Source organism: Arachis ipaensis, chromosome B09 (genome assembly GCF_000816755.2).
Source record: "Arachis ipaensis cultivar K30076 chromosome B09, Araip1.1, whole genome shotgun sequence".
NCBI classification, from domain to species: domain Eukaryota; kingdom Viridiplantae; phylum Streptophyta; class Magnoliopsida; order Fabales; family Fabaceae; genus Arachis; species Arachis ipaensis.
The window spans coordinates 22,972,924-22,992,900 of NC_029793.2; the positions used below are offsets into that span (position 1 = coordinate 22,972,924).

The 19,977-nt window shown below is 33.2% G+C and overlaps 2 protein-coding genes across 2 annotated transcripts; both read left to right on the forward strand.

Annotated features, from left to right (window-relative positions):
* Window positions 8,163-14,777, forward strand: LOC110266794. Its single transcript, XM_021111810.1, has 6 exons — window positions 8,163-8,507; window positions 13,906-13,971; window positions 14,088-14,153; window positions 14,255-14,330; window positions 14,426-14,490; window positions 14,604-14,777. The coding sequence occupies exons 1-6, from the start codon at window positions 8,163-8,165 to the stop codon at window positions 14,643-14,645; spliced, it is 660 nt and encodes a 219-aa protein (XP_020967469.1). The 3' UTR covers window positions 14,646-14,777.
* Window positions 10,306-10,980, forward strand: LOC110267022. The gene is made up of 3 exons (XM_021112132.1): window positions 10,306-10,567; window positions 10,640-10,750; window positions 10,863-10,980. The coding sequence occupies exons 1-3, from the start codon at window positions 10,332-10,334 to the stop codon at window positions 10,927-10,929; spliced, it is 414 nt and encodes a 137-aa protein (XP_020967791.1). The 5' UTR covers window positions 10,306-10,331; the 3' UTR covers window positions 10,930-10,980.

Below are 19,977 nucleotides of genomic sequence, written 5' to 3' on the forward strand. Positions count from 1 at the left end.
ATATATTTCAGTATTTAAATAAGGGGATACAAAAAATTCTCCAATTGCAAAATAAAAAAAAAAAAAATCAATGCACATGGGGGCAAAAATTTCAAAATTAAATTTAATGGATGAGCTTGTAATCCAAGGTGGAAAATTTTTGGGTGAATAGGTTAAGAAACTTTAATTTATATAACGTATGTATGTTAGGTGAGATCTTAGACTAATCAAGGATTCACTTATTAGCTCATTTAGCCTTATACATATACCCTTACCTTTACCTTGGCCCCATTACAACCTTGAAAAGACCTCATGATTTTTGTATGTCTGTATTCCATATTTGTTGATTGGTTAGATGAAGAACAAAATTTTAGAAAGCAAGGATAGAAAAAGAATAGAGTGATTAACCCAATAAACACTGAGTGACTAGAGAGTAAACACAAAATCCAGTGAGGGTTCAATAGCTCATCACCATATATCTCTGCTTAATTGTTAATTGCCTTGCAAGTTTGTGAAATACTTTTACCCATCTCAATTGTAAAAGTGCTTTAACATTATCTAGGGTTTGGCTATGCATATATGATTCCTTGAGGATATGAATTAATTTAACTACATGTAAGTTTTATATACAAGTGAATAAAAACTAGAATTGCATGACTCATTTAGGTAGCTTGCATTTAGAATAGAATGCATTGCATGAGATTCTCCCATTCTAACTTTACCCTTTCTCTTGGATTTAGCATGAGGACATGCTATTATTTAAGTGTGGGGAGGTTGATAAACCCATATTTTATGATGTATTTTGTGCTCAATTTAAGTGATTTATTCAATCCTTCACCCACTTATTCATGTAAATTGTATGGTTTTACTTTTCCTTCCTTATTATGTGATATATGTGAAAAACACGTTTCCTATTCTTTAAAAATATTAATTTTAATTACCCTTTATTACCATTCGATGCCGTGATTTGTGTGTTAAGTATTTTCAGATCTCCTAAGGCAGGAATGGCTTAGAGGACAGGAAGGAAACATACAAAAATGGAAGGAAAGCACAAAAATGGAGTTTTGAAGAAAAGGGCAGCGACGCGAACGCATGGACGACGCGGCCGCGTACCCAGCGCGAAAAGGCACTAACGCGAACGCGTGATTGACGCAGACGCGTGCCTTGATCAGAACGTAAATGACGCGTACGCGTGACCGAAGCGAACGCGTGACAAGGAAAACTCCCAGATGACGCGACCGCATGACCCACGCGGACGCGTGACAGACGCCACGCACCAGAATCTGCAGAAAACGCTCCCAGCGATTTCTGGACCCTTTTTCAGCCCAATTCTGAATCCAGAAACACAGAATATAAGCCAGAGAATGGAGAAATCAAAGAAGAAGAGAACATACATTCACTTTTGATATTTTAGATGTAGTTTTTAGAGAGAGAGGCTCTCTCCTCTCTCTTAGGTTTTAGGATTAGAATTCCTCTTAAAGGATTTAGGACTTCAATTTCCTCTCAGGTTCAATATTCCTTTTACTTTATATTTCTCTTCTACTTCCAGATACTTTAATGCTTTTATTTGTTAATTACTTATGTTGCCAAATTGGCTTATGAACAATTCATGTTAGAATTTTCTTTATTTAATATAAATTGAGGTATTTCAGATTTATGATTCTTATTTAGCTTTTTATATTCTGGCTTAAATTGATTAACTGGAGACTCTTGAGTTATCAAACTTATTGTGATTGATAATTGTTATTTTTGCTAATTGAATTGAATTCCACTAACTCTAGTCCTTTCTTAGGAATTGACTAGGACTTGAGGATCTAACTAATTAGTCCACTTGACTTTCCTTTGCTTTAGAAAAGGTTAACTAAGTGGGATTAAAACTCAATTCTCATCACCATCGATAAGGATAACTAGGATAGGACTTCCGAATTTTCATACCTTGCCAAGAGTTTATTTAGATATTAATTTATTAATTCCTGCAATTTATTTTCCTTGTTCAAACCTTTCAAAACCCAAAATCCTACCTTTTCCATAGCTAATAATAAGTCATACCTCCCTGCAATTCCTTGAGAAGACGACCCGAGGTTTGAATACTTCGGTTTATAAATTCTATTGAGTTTGTTACTTGTGACAACCAAACGTTTGTACGAAAGAATTTTCTGTTGGTTTAGAAACTATACTTACAACGCGATCACTTTTATTCTTTACCGATAGGAAATCAGTTCGTCAAGTGCACTTGGATGCAGGAGACGTTCAGTCGCATTCTCCACGACGCAGACGAGGAGATAGTTAGGAGGTACGCGAGGGCACACATCATGATGCTATTATCCACCCAGCTCTTCGGTGACAAGTCCGGTACACGCATGCATATCCGGTGGCTACCATACGTTGCAAGATTGGAAGATATGGGTGGATACAGCTGGGGATCTGCTACTTTGTCGTGGTTATACCGATGCTTATGCCGTGTGGCCAACAGGAATGTGGTTAAGTTAGTCAGTCTGTTGCAACTCCTCTAGTCATGGATCTTTTGGCGGTTCCTGGGTTTTAGGCTGGATGGGTTTGACGCCTTTCATTAGCCATTGGTAGTGAAATAAAACTTGTAAATCTTCGTCACTGCATATCACAAATGAGTCGTACTTCACCCCATCTCGAATAACAGAAATCGGGATTCGATAATATAATTTCTCGATCCGTTTCATTCCATGCAGACTCAATTTCTGTAGTACAATATTATGATAATCAACTAGGCTCATAGAAGGTCTGATAAAGATGCTCAACGGATCTTTATCAATAAACTTAATTCTCGATTGTGTTTTTTTCTTAATCGTGCCTTTGTAGTGCACAAGAACTAGAAAGCTATCCTCTGTAGCCATTTTGAGTGTCACTCTAATGAGGATTCAACATGTTGTTGGTATTTATATAGGTTGGACGTCTACTTTAATCGAATTAAATTATTTGATTTAGAATTTAGTAGAGTCGATTTACCCTATGGTCTTTTCTTCCGTAAATCAAATTCACTTCATTCGATTTACTTTAGTGCATGCATTATACCAAGTAAATCGAATCTAATAAGGTCGATTTACTACCATCAACCCTAAATCGAATTTCATTAATTCCATTTACTACGAAAACCTTAAATCAAATGTATTTAATTCGATTTACATATGCATGATTAAATCGACATAAATGAATTCGATTTATATTAAAATAGGCTTTCCACGCAACGCTTCTTAGTTTAGGGGATTCATGTAAATTTGGTTCTTATTTCATTTGTTTAAGTGATTTGCCCTATATTATTAATATTATAAACCAATCATATATAATGATAATTATTTGTTCTTAAAATAGATAATTAAATCTATTTAGTAGTAATTAAAAATGTTTTTCCTATTTTAAAGGATCACAATTCTATTATATTATTATACTGTATGAATGTAGAATTAAGTAAAACTAATATTAAAAACATTAATATGAAAGAGAATTATCATTTAAAAAAATTATCATATATAATTAGATTATATATCAATCTTGCATAATTAAAATTATTTGTTCAAAAAAAGTTATCATTTAAAAATAAACTATCGTATATTATTATTTATTATATACCAATTACGTATAATTATAGTAATATTTTTTAGAGATAATATTTAATTTTGTCCAAAAATTCACACGTGAGTTTTAATTTAGTCTTTGAAATTTCAATTGTTTTTATTTAGTCTATAAAATTTTACAAACATGATTCATGTTAGTTTCAAAAAGCAGATACCACATTGAATTCTTGAAAACGATGCCGTTTCAGTTTTGGCGCTCAAAAAGTCTAAAAAATAATATCGTGTCAACCCTCTTTTGGCATATTGATATTGACTGTTCTTCTTCTTTCCTCCAAAAGCAAGTGATACAACGTTATTTTCGGGCTATTTGAGCACCAAAAATAAAATAACATTAGCGGAATGCTTACCTACTAGACAGTTGAGTGTCGCATTAGACTACTAAAAATGATGTTATTGTGCTTTGGGCGCTCAAATAACCCAAAAATAATGTCATATCACTTGCTTTGGAAAAGAAGAAGAAGAACATTCAACATTCACGCCAAAAGAGAGTTGATATGGCGTTGTTTTTTGACATTAATTTAGCATTAATTAAATTTTTTTCCTATTATCAAACCTATTCAATTGCTATTATATGAATGCATAATTATTTTAATCAATTATGTAAGTTAATATTAAGAAACATTAATTCAAAAGAAAGTTATCATTTAAAAAGAAACTATCGTATATTATTATTTATTATATACCAATCATGCATAATTATAGTTATTTTTTCTTAGAAATAATATTTAATTTGGTCCCAAAATTCGCATGTGAGTCTTAATTTAGTCTTTGAAATTTCAATGACTTCTATTTAGTCCATAACATTTACAAACGTGACTCATGTTAGTCTCTGAGATACTCATGTTGGCCTGGACAAGTAGTTACCACACTAAATTCTAGAAAACGATGACGTTTCGGTATTGGTGGTCAAAAATCCCAAAAAATAATGTCGTATCAACCCTCTTTTGGCACATTGATGTTGACTGTTCTTCTTTTTTCCTCCAAAAGCAAGTGATATAACGTTATTTTTGGGCTATTTGAGCGTAAAAAATAAATAACATTAACGGAGCACTTAACTACTAGACAGTTGGATGACACAAAGACTCCTAAAAATGATGTTATTTTGGTTTTGGCGCTCAAATAACCGAAAAATAATATCGTATCACTTGCTTTGGAAAGGAAGAAGAAGAACATTCAACATCCATGCCAAAAGAGAGTTGACACGTGTAACATCCTAACTTTTAGCACGTCATGATCATACCAAAAGTAAGGCGTTACGGACCTGATTTCCTTTATTATTTATTTAATATTGAGCTTTTACGTTGATATTGCGTTTTAATTTATAAAAAAAACCAGAAAATTATTTTTAGGAATTAAAATCACACAATTAATAATAATAATAAATGCTATACAAATGAATTCAATATAAAATTTGAAGACAAAACCTATCCCTCTCGACAAAACAAAAGCTAAAGCAATAAGGACGAGGGAACTCTATAAAAACAACGGGTATCACAAGTAAATCTACTAATCGTATGCAGCTTCATACTGAATCTTCGAACCCGTCACTGAAAGGGTGGAAGATTTTGGGGTGAGAACAAACTACACGTTCTCAGTAGGGAATGAGAATGCCGTAAAAGTAATGAATTTAATGCAAATAATTAATTTACTTAGTAAAACTATTTTGTTAAACCTTTGAAAATACTTTTACTTCTACGTTAGATAAATAATTACTTTTCTTTAAATTTCTAAATTCAAAACAAATTTTAATCACAAAATTAGTCATACTAACTATCTCTTAGCCACCTAATTAATTATTAGTCACAACAACAGTTATTAATCACCTCAATACATCCACAAATAAATAGCACAAGTAAAGGTTTCAATTCAACACACAAACAAGTCGCAATAAGACAAACAACACAATCACAAAGAAGTAATACAATCAAACACAACCAAATGCATATGCGCAAACATCATGATGCATGTTTGTCCTAAACAGGCCATGAACTCATGTGTCGGTTAGTTGCCCGATTTCCGACACTGGTCCTGAGATAAGCGTTCGTACTGCCGTCCTTATCTCAGCCATCGTCCCTTCCATGAGCGTTATGTATCGCCGTCCTCATGGGGGAAACTACCTTTCGGTCTCCAATGAGCGTTACGTATTGCCGTTCTCACTGAGCTGTAACCTTCCTTTCGGTCTCCAGTGAGCATTACGTATCGCCGTCCTCACTGAGCTATCGTTATAGTGTCAAGTGAGCGTTACGTATCGCCGTCTCCACTAGACACTTGGCACTAAGGCCCAACAACATTCAATTTCTTTTCAATCTTTGCTCTCTAGTCTACTGTGGTAGAGACCCCTTTAATTATCTCTCTTTACTTTACTTTTCGTTCTTCTTCTTTTCTTTCTTATCAACTAAACTCAAAACATAACTTAAAGCAAAATCCCTTCTCAACAGATAGAATTTAAAACATTATACTTTTCTCTAATAAATCAAATTCAAAATAGAATAATTCTTTTCTTAACTAAATAAATTTCAAATAATTTAATTTTGCAAAAAATCAAATCTTTTAAAATAGAATTTCAAATAAAATCTCAAATTTTATAAAAATTTCGGCAGCATTTCCTCTAAAATTCGGACTATGCCACCCTTCCAGGATCCCAACCAAATCATTTTCGATTCTCAAAGATCATCCTTGATAAATCAAACATTCCAATTCCAATGCCAAATCATTTTACAAATCTAAAAGCTAACCAGGTTCAATTTCAAAATCATTTCTCAAATATGCCTATAAATCAAATTTTTAATACAAAGTTCGCACCTAAATGTAAATACATATTTAAATCAGGTTTCAAAACAAAATCACTTTTTCATACACTTTTACAAAAACTCGGACAAGACATCCTCTTAAAAAAATTAGACTTCAACACCCCTCCAGGCTCCCTTATTTTCTCAGTAATCAATCTACTTTATTTCAGGTTAGTAACCAACGGTTCACTTTAAAATTCAATACAACAATATCCAATCAAGCTAGTATACTCAATTACCAACAATTTCCAAACCAGCTTGCAACAGAGCCCACTATCATCAAATAAATCTCATATAAACAACCAAACCAAGAAATTAACATAACTAAAAATTTTAGCAACAAACACAATCTCAATCCAAACTCAATTCATGTTTCAGTTTAACAAACAACACCAATTAAACACCATTCACAACCATAAATCAACCAATCCTCATCAATTAGTAATATGACACACTTACGAATTATTTGCAATTATTCAATAAGCTTTCTAGGCATTCTTAAATTAAAACATTTGATTTTAAAAACAAACCCCATACCTCCGTATGAAATCAAAATCAACGAAAGCTCTGGAGAAACTTTCTGACCGAGCTGCTGAAGAGAAAAGCATTAGAAATCGTCTGTGTCTCCTAGAACTTCAATTGGCCGAACTTAAGGAAAAGAGGAGATACATCACCGTCAACTTCTACCAAATAAGAGTAACATCAACGTGTAGAGAAGGAAGCTACGAACACTTTTACCAGATTAGATTTTTTATTGGAGTTACGGATCACAAGAAATCAAAGCCAAAAGTTCTTGGTGGAGTCACGGTTCTCTCATGCAAGGTTCGGTCTCTCTCTCTCACACGCTCAGTTCCTTTCTTATTTTTTTGCAAGTTCATTCGGTGGTTATGAATGAAGGAAATGAAAATATTGGAGGCTAATAGGTGTATATATATATGCCACATTTGGCTATCTTTGTTTCAATTACCTTAAGGCTTCGGCCAACTTCTTCCATCCTTTCTTTCCTTCCTTTTTTTTTTAACTTTAAAAATTATATCTCAATATAATATAATATAATAACTTATAAATAGTTAATTATTTAATTTTTAAAATTTTGGGTTTTACAACACGCTGTTATTTTTTTTCCTATTATCAAACTTATTCAACTACTATTACATGAATGTATAACTATTTTAATCAACTATGTAAGTTAATATTAAGCACTACAAGAAAAAGCGTATTTATCGACGAAAAAAATCAACGGCTATCTCTCCCGTCGATATTTTTCGACGGCTTGCCGTCGATATTTAAAAAAAATAATAATTAAAAATAAAATAATAAAATCGACAGTCTTGTTGTCGATTTTTTGATGATGCATTAAATCTCTTTTAATTATCGTCATATTGTAGACGAAGCGGGGGATGAAAATACTTTTATATTAAAATCGACAGACATAGCGTCTATTTTTATATTTAAAATATCGACAACATTACCGTCGATAAATTTAAACGTTCCAGATTGTTTCTTAAAATACGAAGCGGGGGATGAAAATACTTTTATATTAAAATCGACAGACATAGCGTCTATTTTTATATTTAAAATATCGACAACGTTTCCGTCGATAAATCTAAACGTTCCAGATTGTTTCTTAAAATATAAACCGGGGGATGAAAATACTTTTATATTAAAAATTTAAAATCGACAGACATAGCGTCTATTTTTATATTTAAAATATCGACAATATTTCTGTCGATAAATTTGAACGTTCCAGATTTTTTTTTAAAATCAAATAAATGATGTGGATTGAATGTATAAAATAAAATCGACATACATACCATCGATTTTTATTGCTAAAAACACGAGTCTGCGCCCACTTCCCACCCCAAGTTCAGAAACAAAATTTTATCATTTCTTTTCTGCATTCAGAAACACAATTTCAGACCACTTCACGGTTGCGCCACCATCACTCAGTTTGCTCGCGCCGCCACTGTCGCTCCTCTTGCTCGCGCCACCACTGTCGCTCCTCTTGCTGGCGCTGCCTGTCGCTCCGTTGCTGCCGTGCCACACAGTCGCTCCTTCTCTCTGTTGCCGTCGTAGCTCCTCCTACTTTGGTCCTTCTCCGCTCTCTCTCAATCGAACTCACAAAAACCAGGTATCATTTTCTGACTGTTACTGAACTCTTTTCAAAGCCAACTTCAGTTTCATTTGGAAATCCCATATTTCAGGTGTAAACTATGACCTAATTGTAATATCCTATTTTCTAAATCTAGAAATTCTGGTCATAATTTGCTGCTTCATGAATTCTTAATATATTATTTCTCTGCTTAATTGAAATGATTGTGGTACTTATTTCATACTCTCCTTCTGTACTGATTTTTGGTTAGGGATTTTACTTTTGTTCTGATTTGGATTTTGCTTTTGTTATGATTTGGCTTGCTGTTTGTCTTAAATAAATAATTTAAGAAAAACTTCTTTTCATCATAAGTGCATTATGAATTTTTTTTTTAAAAAAGAAAAAAAATCTTTTGAAGAGCATTGTTTTGTTACTTGTGATCTGTTTCTATGCATCAATTCTCATCCACTGTAGTTAGTTAACGAATGAAGTGCTGGCTCTGTTATTTCTTGATTGAGTAAGAAGAAGGAGTGAGTAAGAAAAACCCCGCCTGAGCGTGAGACTGAACCATTTTCTAAGTAGTCCTTGAATCCTGGTACAATTTTGTTGTTGGACCATTTTGCTTCTTGCAGAAACGATTTTCACAAATCACACCACTGATATCATAAGTATAGACATATCAATCAATTTATGAATCCTCATAATAATTGTGTAGATAGTAGTGAAAATATTAATTTAGGAATCTAATTAAGAGTTAATAAGACTTGATTAAACTTAGGAAAAGTATAGTACATACAGCTTTTTTGAGATAGGGAAGCCACTTGTGTAAGACCCAGAATCTTTGAAAAGTCTTATTATGATCAAGTCTCAAATCCTACAGTTATTTATAGCCTTAATTTAAGAGATCATTTTATTAAAGATGATTAAGGCAAGTTTTGATTTATTGAATTTGAGATAAGTTATGGTTATTATCCAATTTTACAATTATTGGATTATTTTCTATATTTAAATCATATAGTTGGTAGTTGTGAAATAATAAGGATTTTTATATGATTCGGATTAAATAGTTAATATTTTAAATATTAATATTGTTACTTTGGAAAATAAAGGGTTTAATTATATTATTTCTAATTATTTTGATTTGGACATTTTATTGAAAATAAAGTGTGAGATTGATGAGTAAATAGTATTTTTATACATTATTATTGTTGGGTTAGAATTTATTTCTAACTACTATATTATCCTTATTTTTAAGTAAAATTACTAAAATGCCCTTAACCCTAATTTTTGAAAACGAAACCCTAATTCCTAACTCTCAGCTGCCACACCCCAACCCTTCCTTTGCCACAACAGAACGCAGCAGCCCTCTCTTCTTCCCAGCAGAACGCAACACACAGATTTGTGAAAGAAAGAGAGATCCGGAAGGGAGAAGGAGGAAGGGCGGCGCCGGCGGGCGTCACTACCGCCGCGCCGCTGTGTTGCACTGAGGAGGGGGAACCGGAGACGTGGGACTGTGCGGTGCCGGCAAGGAGTGTTGTCACCGTTGCTGGCGCCGAGGAGAAGGAGAGACTGCGCGACAATGAAGGAAGGGGACGCGGGCCAGAGACGCGAGGAGTGCCGCCATCGAAGCTGCCCCGTTCATCCCTGCCAGTCGTGGTTCTGCCACCCATCAACCCATTCCGTCGCTGGAGACCTCAGAGCCGCTGCTCATTGCGCCGTCCTAGTCGCCACCACTGCTTCCATGTCTTCCAACGGCGCTACTATCGCCACCGTGAGTCCAGAGAGGAAGCGTTGCAGCAACTGAATCCCGAGAGGGACACGTTCACGAGACGGGAGAGAGAGCGGCGGGGAGAGGGAGGCCGTATGTCCCGTCGCGCGTGTCACTGCCCAAGGACCGCTGCTGATCCGTGCTGTGCGAAGCCAACGGCGCTGTTCCTGCCGTCGTTAGCGCCGCCGAGGTTCCGGCCATCACTGTCGTTGAGGGAACTCACCGGAGTCGTGGAGGTTGTCACCGCTCTTTGTGGTTCTGTGTTGAGTTGCACCGGTAAGCCTTTGCGGCCGGAAAATGCCCCTGCTGCCGTCGCCGGAAAATTCTGCCGGTAAGGGTCTTGTCATTAGCCTCCGTCCTTTTGAATTCCGAGAATATTATGGTCACTGCATGTTGGTTTCAGTTGTCGTGATCGGAATTCGTCGCCGCTGCCACTTGAGGTGGCTGCCGGGCTGCCGCCGAACCGGTTCGGAGACCGCCGCTGTTTCGGTTCAGCCATTCTTTCGTTGGTTCGGTAAGCGTTTTCGATTTTAAAGCCCCTTAGTTACTGTTCTGTTATCATACGCTGAGGTTTGTGGCGTTAATTGCTATACGATTGAGTTTCGGTTGTTGTATGTTGCGATTAGAGTTGTTGAGATTGTTGCGAAAGTGGCTTGGAACCGAGGTTTTGGCTGCCGGGATTTTGATTGTTGATTTCGGGTCGAGGCGAAAAGGATTCTGTGACGCGTTTGGGCTATGGTTTTGCGTTTTGAGGTAGGGGCGCTTTTCGAAAACTACAGTTTATTATTGGAATTATTACATATGGATACTGATGTGAGATATGGTGTAATTAGTGATTGTATCTGCCTTATGTATTATTTGATTGACTCGAACGATTATGGATGTTGGCTTGGCTGAATTGTTGTGTGGCTTGTGAAATGTAATGTTTGAAGTTGATTCTTTAGATATTTGAAATGAGTTTAATCTGTTGAGGATTGGTTTGAATTGAGTCAATTATTTGATGATGTGAAAGATAGAATGCTCTTGAAATCCAGCCGGGGTTGCTTTAATTGCTCTGGTTTTGATAAATGATTTATTGCGGAACCGATTGTTTAAAGCTTTATAAATGAGTTAAATCGGTTGATATTAAGTTGATTTTTGAAATGGTTTCCTTGAGGTATGCCATTGAGGCCTGTTTGATTTAGCTTGCTTTTGAATTGATTTCTGGTTTTGAGCTGTTGAAAAGGAATGAGAAAACGGTTTAGTTGGGACCCGAACCGGGTGGCAAAAGTCCAAGTTTTAGGGGAGGTGCTGCCGGAATTTCTATAAAATCCGAGTCTTTATTGAAATGTTGTCTGGAAAATGATGAGTTAAAGACTTCTGCTATTTTATTTGAATTATCAAGAAAAGGATGATTCATGCTTTTGAAATGAGTTAGTAAAGAGGAAATTGTGATTCAGTCTTACTTCTTAAGAAAGACATTGTATCTCTTTCAAGAGAAAGTTATTTAGATGAAACTTGTGTTTTAAAGCTGTTTGAATGCGAAAAGGGTTTATGCCTTTGAATTTGACTTGGGGGTTTCAATTAAAGAAGTTTCAATGACTTTGAAAGAACCTGAATGTCTATTGACAAGTTTCATTTTGAAATGTTTTGAGAAAGGTTTTAAGTACTCTTTGAACTCTGAACTTTTGCAAGACTAAAACAATTTTGAACAGTTGAAACGCTTTAGAATTTATCATGGGGGTTGAAGCTGGTTTTGCCTAAGTAAAGGAAACGACTTTGAAAGAAGTAAATGATTACGTGACTCGGTTTGGCTTAGATCCTATTTTATTACTCAAATCGGAAAGCCAAGGTTTTAATAATTTTAAATGAATTCGGCGAAATTCTACTTGTAATAACTGTTTGTTTGTGCTTGAACTTCCTATCTGTGTTTGTATCTGGGACTCTGTTGGATTGTGGTGATTTGGTTGATGGTTGGATTGTTTGGGCCTAGGGCCGTGGTTGGATTGAGATGGACCGATGGTTGGTTTCGGTTGTGTTTCTGATTTGGAAAAATATGAAAGGCTATTTTGGTTTAGCATAGATAAACCTTTTTGAAAGGCTTTTGGTGTTTTTGAGAATTGAACGGTTCCTCTTTTAGAAAAGATTTCCGACTTTACCTTATTGGAAACTGTTGTTTTTGAAAAGAGGCATAAGACAATTATTAATCACTGGTGCGGTTATCTTCACGTATCCTATTACAGTAATTCCCAAAAACCCTCTACTGAGAACCCTTTCGAGGATGATGTTCTCACCCCCCTACATTTTTCCCCTTTCAGGATATGGGCGCAGAAGTTACGAAGAGCTTACTTAATTGTTGTTGTGATGCTCTGTATTGTTTTAGCTATGGTTTATTGTACCCTCGCCTTTATCTTGATATAATCTGTAAGAGGGATAGGAATTGTATTGGATTATGGTTGTAATATTACTTATATATATGTATGTATATATATATGGATGTACTCTTTATGAGTTTTGTAAGTTGTATGGTATTTATGGATGTATGATATCGGATGAAAGTATTTTTGGGAGCGGTAATGCGGTTTAAAGTTTCAAACAGGCTCATATTTTAGTATTAAATAATATAAGTGTCGTCGTAATGTCCGAGCTATCAGAGTCGCGCAGCCGGAAGCGTGAGCTTTGGTAGTTAGGGTATTACAACTTGACTGCATGATCTTTGAAGATATCAAAAGCCATTTCATTGATAGTGGTATAAAGTGCTAGGAAGCACAATATCATGTAGTCTGGAAGATTGTTAATGGTATTTACATCCCATCTGATATAAAAGCATGCATATAATAATAATTAAATTTTGCCGCATTAAGTTATTGTTATAAATATATACTAAATAATATAATAAAGCAACCTCTCAATAGCATCCGTGAAGAGAACATCAATTCTCTTTTAAAGTGGCTTGATTCTCTTTTTCATTTTTCTGCATTTGTTATTTTTCATTGGATTTTGGCTAATAATCTTAATGAGTGGCCACCGTTTTCATTTTACAACTTGGAGTGTTGAATTTAATCAATCATTTTGAATAGCAATTAGAGTAAAACTATGGTTGTGACTTCTGTCTTGTCAATTATAGTGAAAACTATAAGACATTACTATTGAGTAGACGTGCTTGCTTACTTAAAGAAATCTTTTAATGGTTCTTGTTTCTATAAATGTAATGTATTTCCCCTCATCAATTTGATAGAGAGGGAAGAAAAAGAATGTAAGAAGCTCTTCTTGGAAGCTAGATTCAGTCACTATAAAATAACACCCATATTTGGTATGAGGTCACTCATTGAAGTTTATCCTTGAATAATAAAAGGCAGCGATATTGATCTATACATTGCTTTATTTTGTTAGGAGTTAAATCTTAGTCATATTTCTGTTAATGATCTAGGCCTCTGCTTTATAACAAGCATATACAATAGCAGTTTATATTGGGAGCCTGTTGTAATAGTTTCTCTCTCGGTGCTTTATAAATAACATTAAACAAACCTATATTAAGCTTCAAAGTTCAAACAGCCTGTGTTTTTGTGCAACAACCTTGTGCTGTTGTGCATATATATTTCCTTCTTTTGTGCAACAACATTGCAGATTGTTGGTATTTAACACCGGCGCTAAGATTCTTGGTATTTAACACTTGCTGCTTGATTGAAGGTTGCTTGGTGGCTTTACATTGGAAGATTGTTGGTAGGGTGTGGGATGGGCCTTCTATCTTTTGTGGTAATGTTAAGATTCATAAACTTTCTTATAATTTCAGTTCAAACTTTAAATTGCATTCAGCTGATAAAGTCAAAAGAAACACAAATAATTTTTTTCCCTTTTATATAACATAACAGGTTCCAGTTTATGTAGCAGAAGTAACACCGAAGAATCTCCGAGGAGGATTCACCACGGTTCATCAGGTAAAGTGATAAAATATTCTCTCAAGTGTCCTTTTACTTGCATCATGTTTTACATATTTCATGCATTGCATTATTCCAAATCCTTATTATTATGTTGACAGCTTATGATTTGTTGTGGGGTATCATTAACTTATCTTATTGGAGCATTCTTGAATTGGAGGATTTTGGCTCTGATAGGTAAATGACCTTCTTTCTGGTGTTGTTTTAATAAAACATGAAATCAAACAACTGGGTTGATGAAACTGCTCACATCTTTTTCATCTTTGTCTCAGGAATCATTCCTTGTAGTGCACAGGTTCTGAGTCTACCCTTCATTCCTGAGTCTCCTAGGTGGCTGGTTAGTTGTTCCTAGTTGTTTACTATCATTCAAACAAGCAACTAATCATTCTTCACCTTTTATTAAAATGATTGGAGTTGCGAAATGTCACCGATACTTACAATCTTCTGCAGGCAAAGGTTGGTCACTTGGCGGGGAACGAAAATTCTTTATAGCGCCTTAGGGGAGAGAATGCCAATGTTTCTCAAGAGGCCACTGAAATTAGAGTATATAACAAGCGTTTGTTCATTCGAGTGCTAAACTCGTGTGTTACAATCTATCTAGAAAGCAGAAGAAGCAAGGAAAAAGATACCATAAAGTCTAACACACTAACATGCACTGTTTTGATAAGATTATACAAAAGCACTTCAGCAGCATTCAAAAGCTAGCATTATTATATTAGCACTCAGCACTTATTATTATGTTCCTCTTCCTCTAACATTTCTTCAACTGCTTCCTTGAATCTGAGGCTTGCACTCAGCACTCATGAAGAATGTGGTGGAAGCCTGTTTGTGAAGGTGTACATGGAAGGCATTCTAATAGGGAGGAAACTCGACACCACTATTCTCTGGGGTATAGAGATGGATGAAGTTGTAGTTCAACCTGGTGAGAGATGCCATGTCCTCACTTATGAAGATGAAGAAGGAGATCTTGTTATGGTTGGGGATGTTCCTTGGGAGTAAGTCATCATCATCATCTAAATTCTCTTCTTTCTTTCTTTCTTTAATGAAACTAATTGATATTATATGTTGATGTTGGTATAGGATGTTTGCTTCCACTGTAAAGAGGTTGAAGATCACAAGGGTAGACACATTCATTACCTCTTGATAATGCAGATCTCTATATGTTTTGGATTAATTAGGTAGCTTCAGAGACACTACTGAGGTTTCCAATTTTGTTCTTAGTACTACTACTACTAGTGTAGTCTTAATTACAAGTGTTGAATCATCAAAACTATGCACAAAGTTAAGTCCTCAGTTATATATACTACATGCATAGCTTGCTCATTAGTCACTACTTTCTTCTTTCCTTCAACATGTATAATTAATCCTGTTGTACATTCATTCCTAATTAGTGTATGTCACAGCTTCTTTTTATTAATTAGCTTTTCATAACGGCAAAAGATAGATTGACATATACACATAACAAGTATGAACTAGAAACAAGTAAAGGTTATATTGGCAAAATAATATAGTATAAATTTTATTTTTATATTTAAAAGTTTATTTGTCTTGTTATCTAATATTCTGTATAAATTTTATTTATATATTTAAAAGTTTATTTGTATTAATTGTTTACTATTTTTCAAATAAAAAAAATAATTAAAACATATAACTATTAAAATCGACGGAAAAGTTGTCGCTTTTTAAATTTAAAATAGACAAAAAAAAAAAACAAAATATAGACAAATTCTTGGTCGGTATCTAAATTAATAAATCGACGGCAACTGTGTCGATTTTATTGAATCAAATATCAACGGCAGTGTTGTCGATTTTATTAAGCATATTATAGACGAAACTGTTGTCGGTTTTATTAAGCATATTATAGATGAAATTATTGTCGATTTAATTGAATCAAATATCGACAGAAATGGTGTCGATTTTATATAATAATATCGACGACAACTTTGTCGATTTTATTAAGAATGTAGAATTTTCAAACTCATATTATAGACAAAAACGTTGTCGATTTTATTACATTATTATCGACGGCAAGGCAAGCCGTCGATTTTATTAGAATTTTAAAAAATCGACAAGCTTAATAGCGACCATCGTCACCGTCCATTTTGCTGTCGAAATTTAATATTATCGACGGCTTAGCCGTCGATTTGGCCGTCGATTTTAATGATGTTTCTTGTAGTGAAGAAACATTAATACGAAAGGAAGTAATCATTTGAAAATAAGCTATCATATTTATATATTAATCATGCATAATTATAATTATAATGATTTGTTTTTAGATATAATATTTAATTTGGTTTTTAAATTTGCACACGAGTTTCAATTTAATCTTTGAAGTTTCAATTGCCTCTATTTATTTCCCAAATTTTGTAAATGTGACTTGCGTTAATCCCTGGGATAATTTTTGGCAAAGAAATGGTAACAAAACATTAGCGTGGATAGGCGGATACCACGCTGAACTCTTGAAACGGTGTCGTTTTGGTTTTGCTAGTTTTCAGAAACTAAATAGGGACAATTGAAATTTCAGGAACTAAATTGAGACTTACAAGTAAGTTTAGAGACAAATTGAGTATTATCTCTTTGTTCTTAAGATATTATATCAAATTAATTTAGTATTAATTAAAAAAATTTCTTATTTTAAAGCATATCAATCCTCATTTGCTACTATTGTATGATGCATAATTATTTTAATCAATTACGTAAAATTAATGTTAATAAACATTAATATAAAAAGAAATCATTATTTAAGAAGAAATTAACGTATATTATTATTATAAACCAATCATGCATAATTATAATTATTTATTCTTAAAATAGATAATCAAATCTATTTAGCACTAATTAACTTTTTGTTTAGCATTAATTAATTTTTTTTCTATTTTAATATAGATAAATCCTATCATTATTACTATTATATAAACTAATATTGGCAATATAACTTAAAATTTTGATTGCTTACAGAAAAATGTGTACACACATTTTCTCATAAAAATAAAGACATTTGTTTCCTGCATACTACGTTTTTTTTTATTTAATCAAAATATTTTGTTAATTTCTTTATTATATACTTATGTTTGATTTTTGGATGACAAAATAAAATATATGAACTTAATTTAAAGTTAAATATATCGATGAATATTTTTTTCATTAAATATATCTAGATCATAAATAAAAAAATAAATATTTTTTTGTACATCGCACAGATACATACATTAGTTTAGTTAGAAAATGTGTGAAATAATATGTATAAATATATAAATACATAGTAACTAATTTAGTGATAAATTTTTAATGTACATGAAGTATTTTAGAATAACAAAAGATGATCATCATTAATTTCGGTCAAATACTGAAGTTTGGATGTCAATTTTAGTCTTTGAATTATTCGTTTTAAATTGGATTGTATCCATTTGATTCGATCATTCCGATAGCGTAAAATTACTTAGAATCATTAAATTTTTCCAATATTTCTCCATTTTTAGGCTTGGTGTGACAAATTTTTTTGAAAATGTGTGTTTTTAAAAAGTACAAGATCTCATTTTGTGTTTGGTAGATAAAAAAGATCATGTGCAAATGTTTGTAAATTTTAAAAGTTAGGGTGCTTTTGAAGAGACTTAAAGAGGAGTTTTTTTAAATTGACTTGTACTTGTTAAAATTCAAAAATCTAATATAATTAACTTCATATATAATAAAAATTCTGTATTTAGGAAGAAGGTAGACGTGACCCAAAGAAAAAAGGAAAAGCTAAGCTAATGTAACAATTATTTTTTCTGTATTTTTTCTTGGAATTTTATCAGTTTTTTGTTTTATTTTTTTTCTCCTCCTATTTCCTTCCTCTTCTTTTTTTTTTTTATTTCTTCATGAAAACACAAATAAAATGTATGATTCACGAAAATAAAACCAATTAGTCGTTGAATTAATTTAATTGGACTTAGTTTGCAAAATAACTTATACATGTAATATCACTACAAGAAACATTGTTAAAATCGACGGCTAGACCGACGATAATATTAAAATTCGACGGCAAAATGGACGGCGAAGGTGGTCGCTATTAAGCTTGTCGATTTTTCAAAATTCTACTAAAATCGACGGCTTGCTTAGCCGTCGATAATAATTTAATAAAATTGACATCCTTTCCGTCTGTAATATGGGTGTGAGAATTGTACATTCTTACTAAAATTGACAACATTGCCGTCGATATTATAATTTAAAATCGACGCCTTCTTTGTCGATAATTGATTCAATAAAAAGTAAATTGTTGATGGATAGAGTTTTAGGCGTCTTCTAATTGTAGATGAAACTCTATCGAAATTTCTAAAAAATTGAAATATAATTAAGGTTTATAGTTTGGTTCAGATTTGACTGAAACTACTAATCTTAAGTTTTTCATTGATAGATTTACACCAAATAACAATCCATGTACACAAGAGCGTACCAATGTCATCAAGTTGATGTACGACCACTATGGCCGAGTTACAAGAAGATCCCCATCACTACAAGAAATATCATTAAAATCGACGGTTAGGCCGTCGATAATATTAAAAATCGACGGCAAAATGGACAGCGGTGGTGGTTGCTATTAAACTTGTCGATTTTTTCAAAATTCTATAAAATCGACGGCTTGCTTAGCCGTCGATAATAATTTAAAAAATTGACATCCTTTCCGTCTGTAATATGGGTGTGAGAATTTTACATTTTTACTAAAATCGACAACATTGCCGTCGATATTATTATTTAAAATCGACGTCTTCATTGTCGATAATTGATTCAATAAAATTGACGCTCTTTGTGTCGATATTTAACTCAATAAAATCAACAACGCTTTTTTCTATAATATGCTTAATGAAATCGACAACGACACCGTCGATATTTGATTGAATAAAATCAACACATTTGCCGTCGATTTAATTATTTAGATTTGTCTATTTTAACTTTTAAAAGCGACAACTTTACCGTCGATTTTAATAGTTATATGTTTTAATTTTTTTTCTATTTAGAAAATAGTAAACAGTTAATACAAATGAACTTTTAAATATAAAAATAAAATTTATACATAATATTAAATAACAAGAACAAGAGCAAGAAAACGTGTACAATCGGATTACAAGCTAGTTCTAAAAAAAAAATGACAAGCTAGTTAACTTTGGAAAGCGACTTCACTTTTCAAAACCAACAGATTCAAACACTACAATCAATCACACATTTGCAATGTAAATGAATTTAATTAAACAATAAACCACGATTACACATCTAATATAACTAGTAATGCTGATTCAACCCTGCTTAGCCACACTTACTGAAACATAAATCAAGCAAGCAAGCATTTATCAACCAAAAAAGCCATGTCCTTAACTTAATCAACTTCCGAATACAGTTTCAAAATCCGATTCACAAACTCAACAGATAAGAAACCAATACAAACCTGTCTCAACACGATAGTAATTACTTCTTCTAAGATATAATAAATAATGAATGGTCTCTAATTAAAAATGTGATTTTACTTCCCAATGAATGGTTTCTAATTGGTTTCTTCATTTCAAAACACATTTTCTCCCTCCTCCCTCGTCTCTCAGACAGTGATTTTAACTCATTTCTCCCATTAGTTAAAGACCAGACAAATCTACTTATCAAATGGTAGAAGACAATAGCTTATGATACTCATTTGTATATATACATCTGCAGGGTATGGACAAGGGATTAAAATTGATGAACGACCTTCAAAACTCAGCTATTCCAATAAGAAAAATTATAAATGAAATAAATAAGGTAAACAAACACATCACAATTGCTGTGAGTTTTTTCTTACTTGTTTGGCCTTAAGAAATTT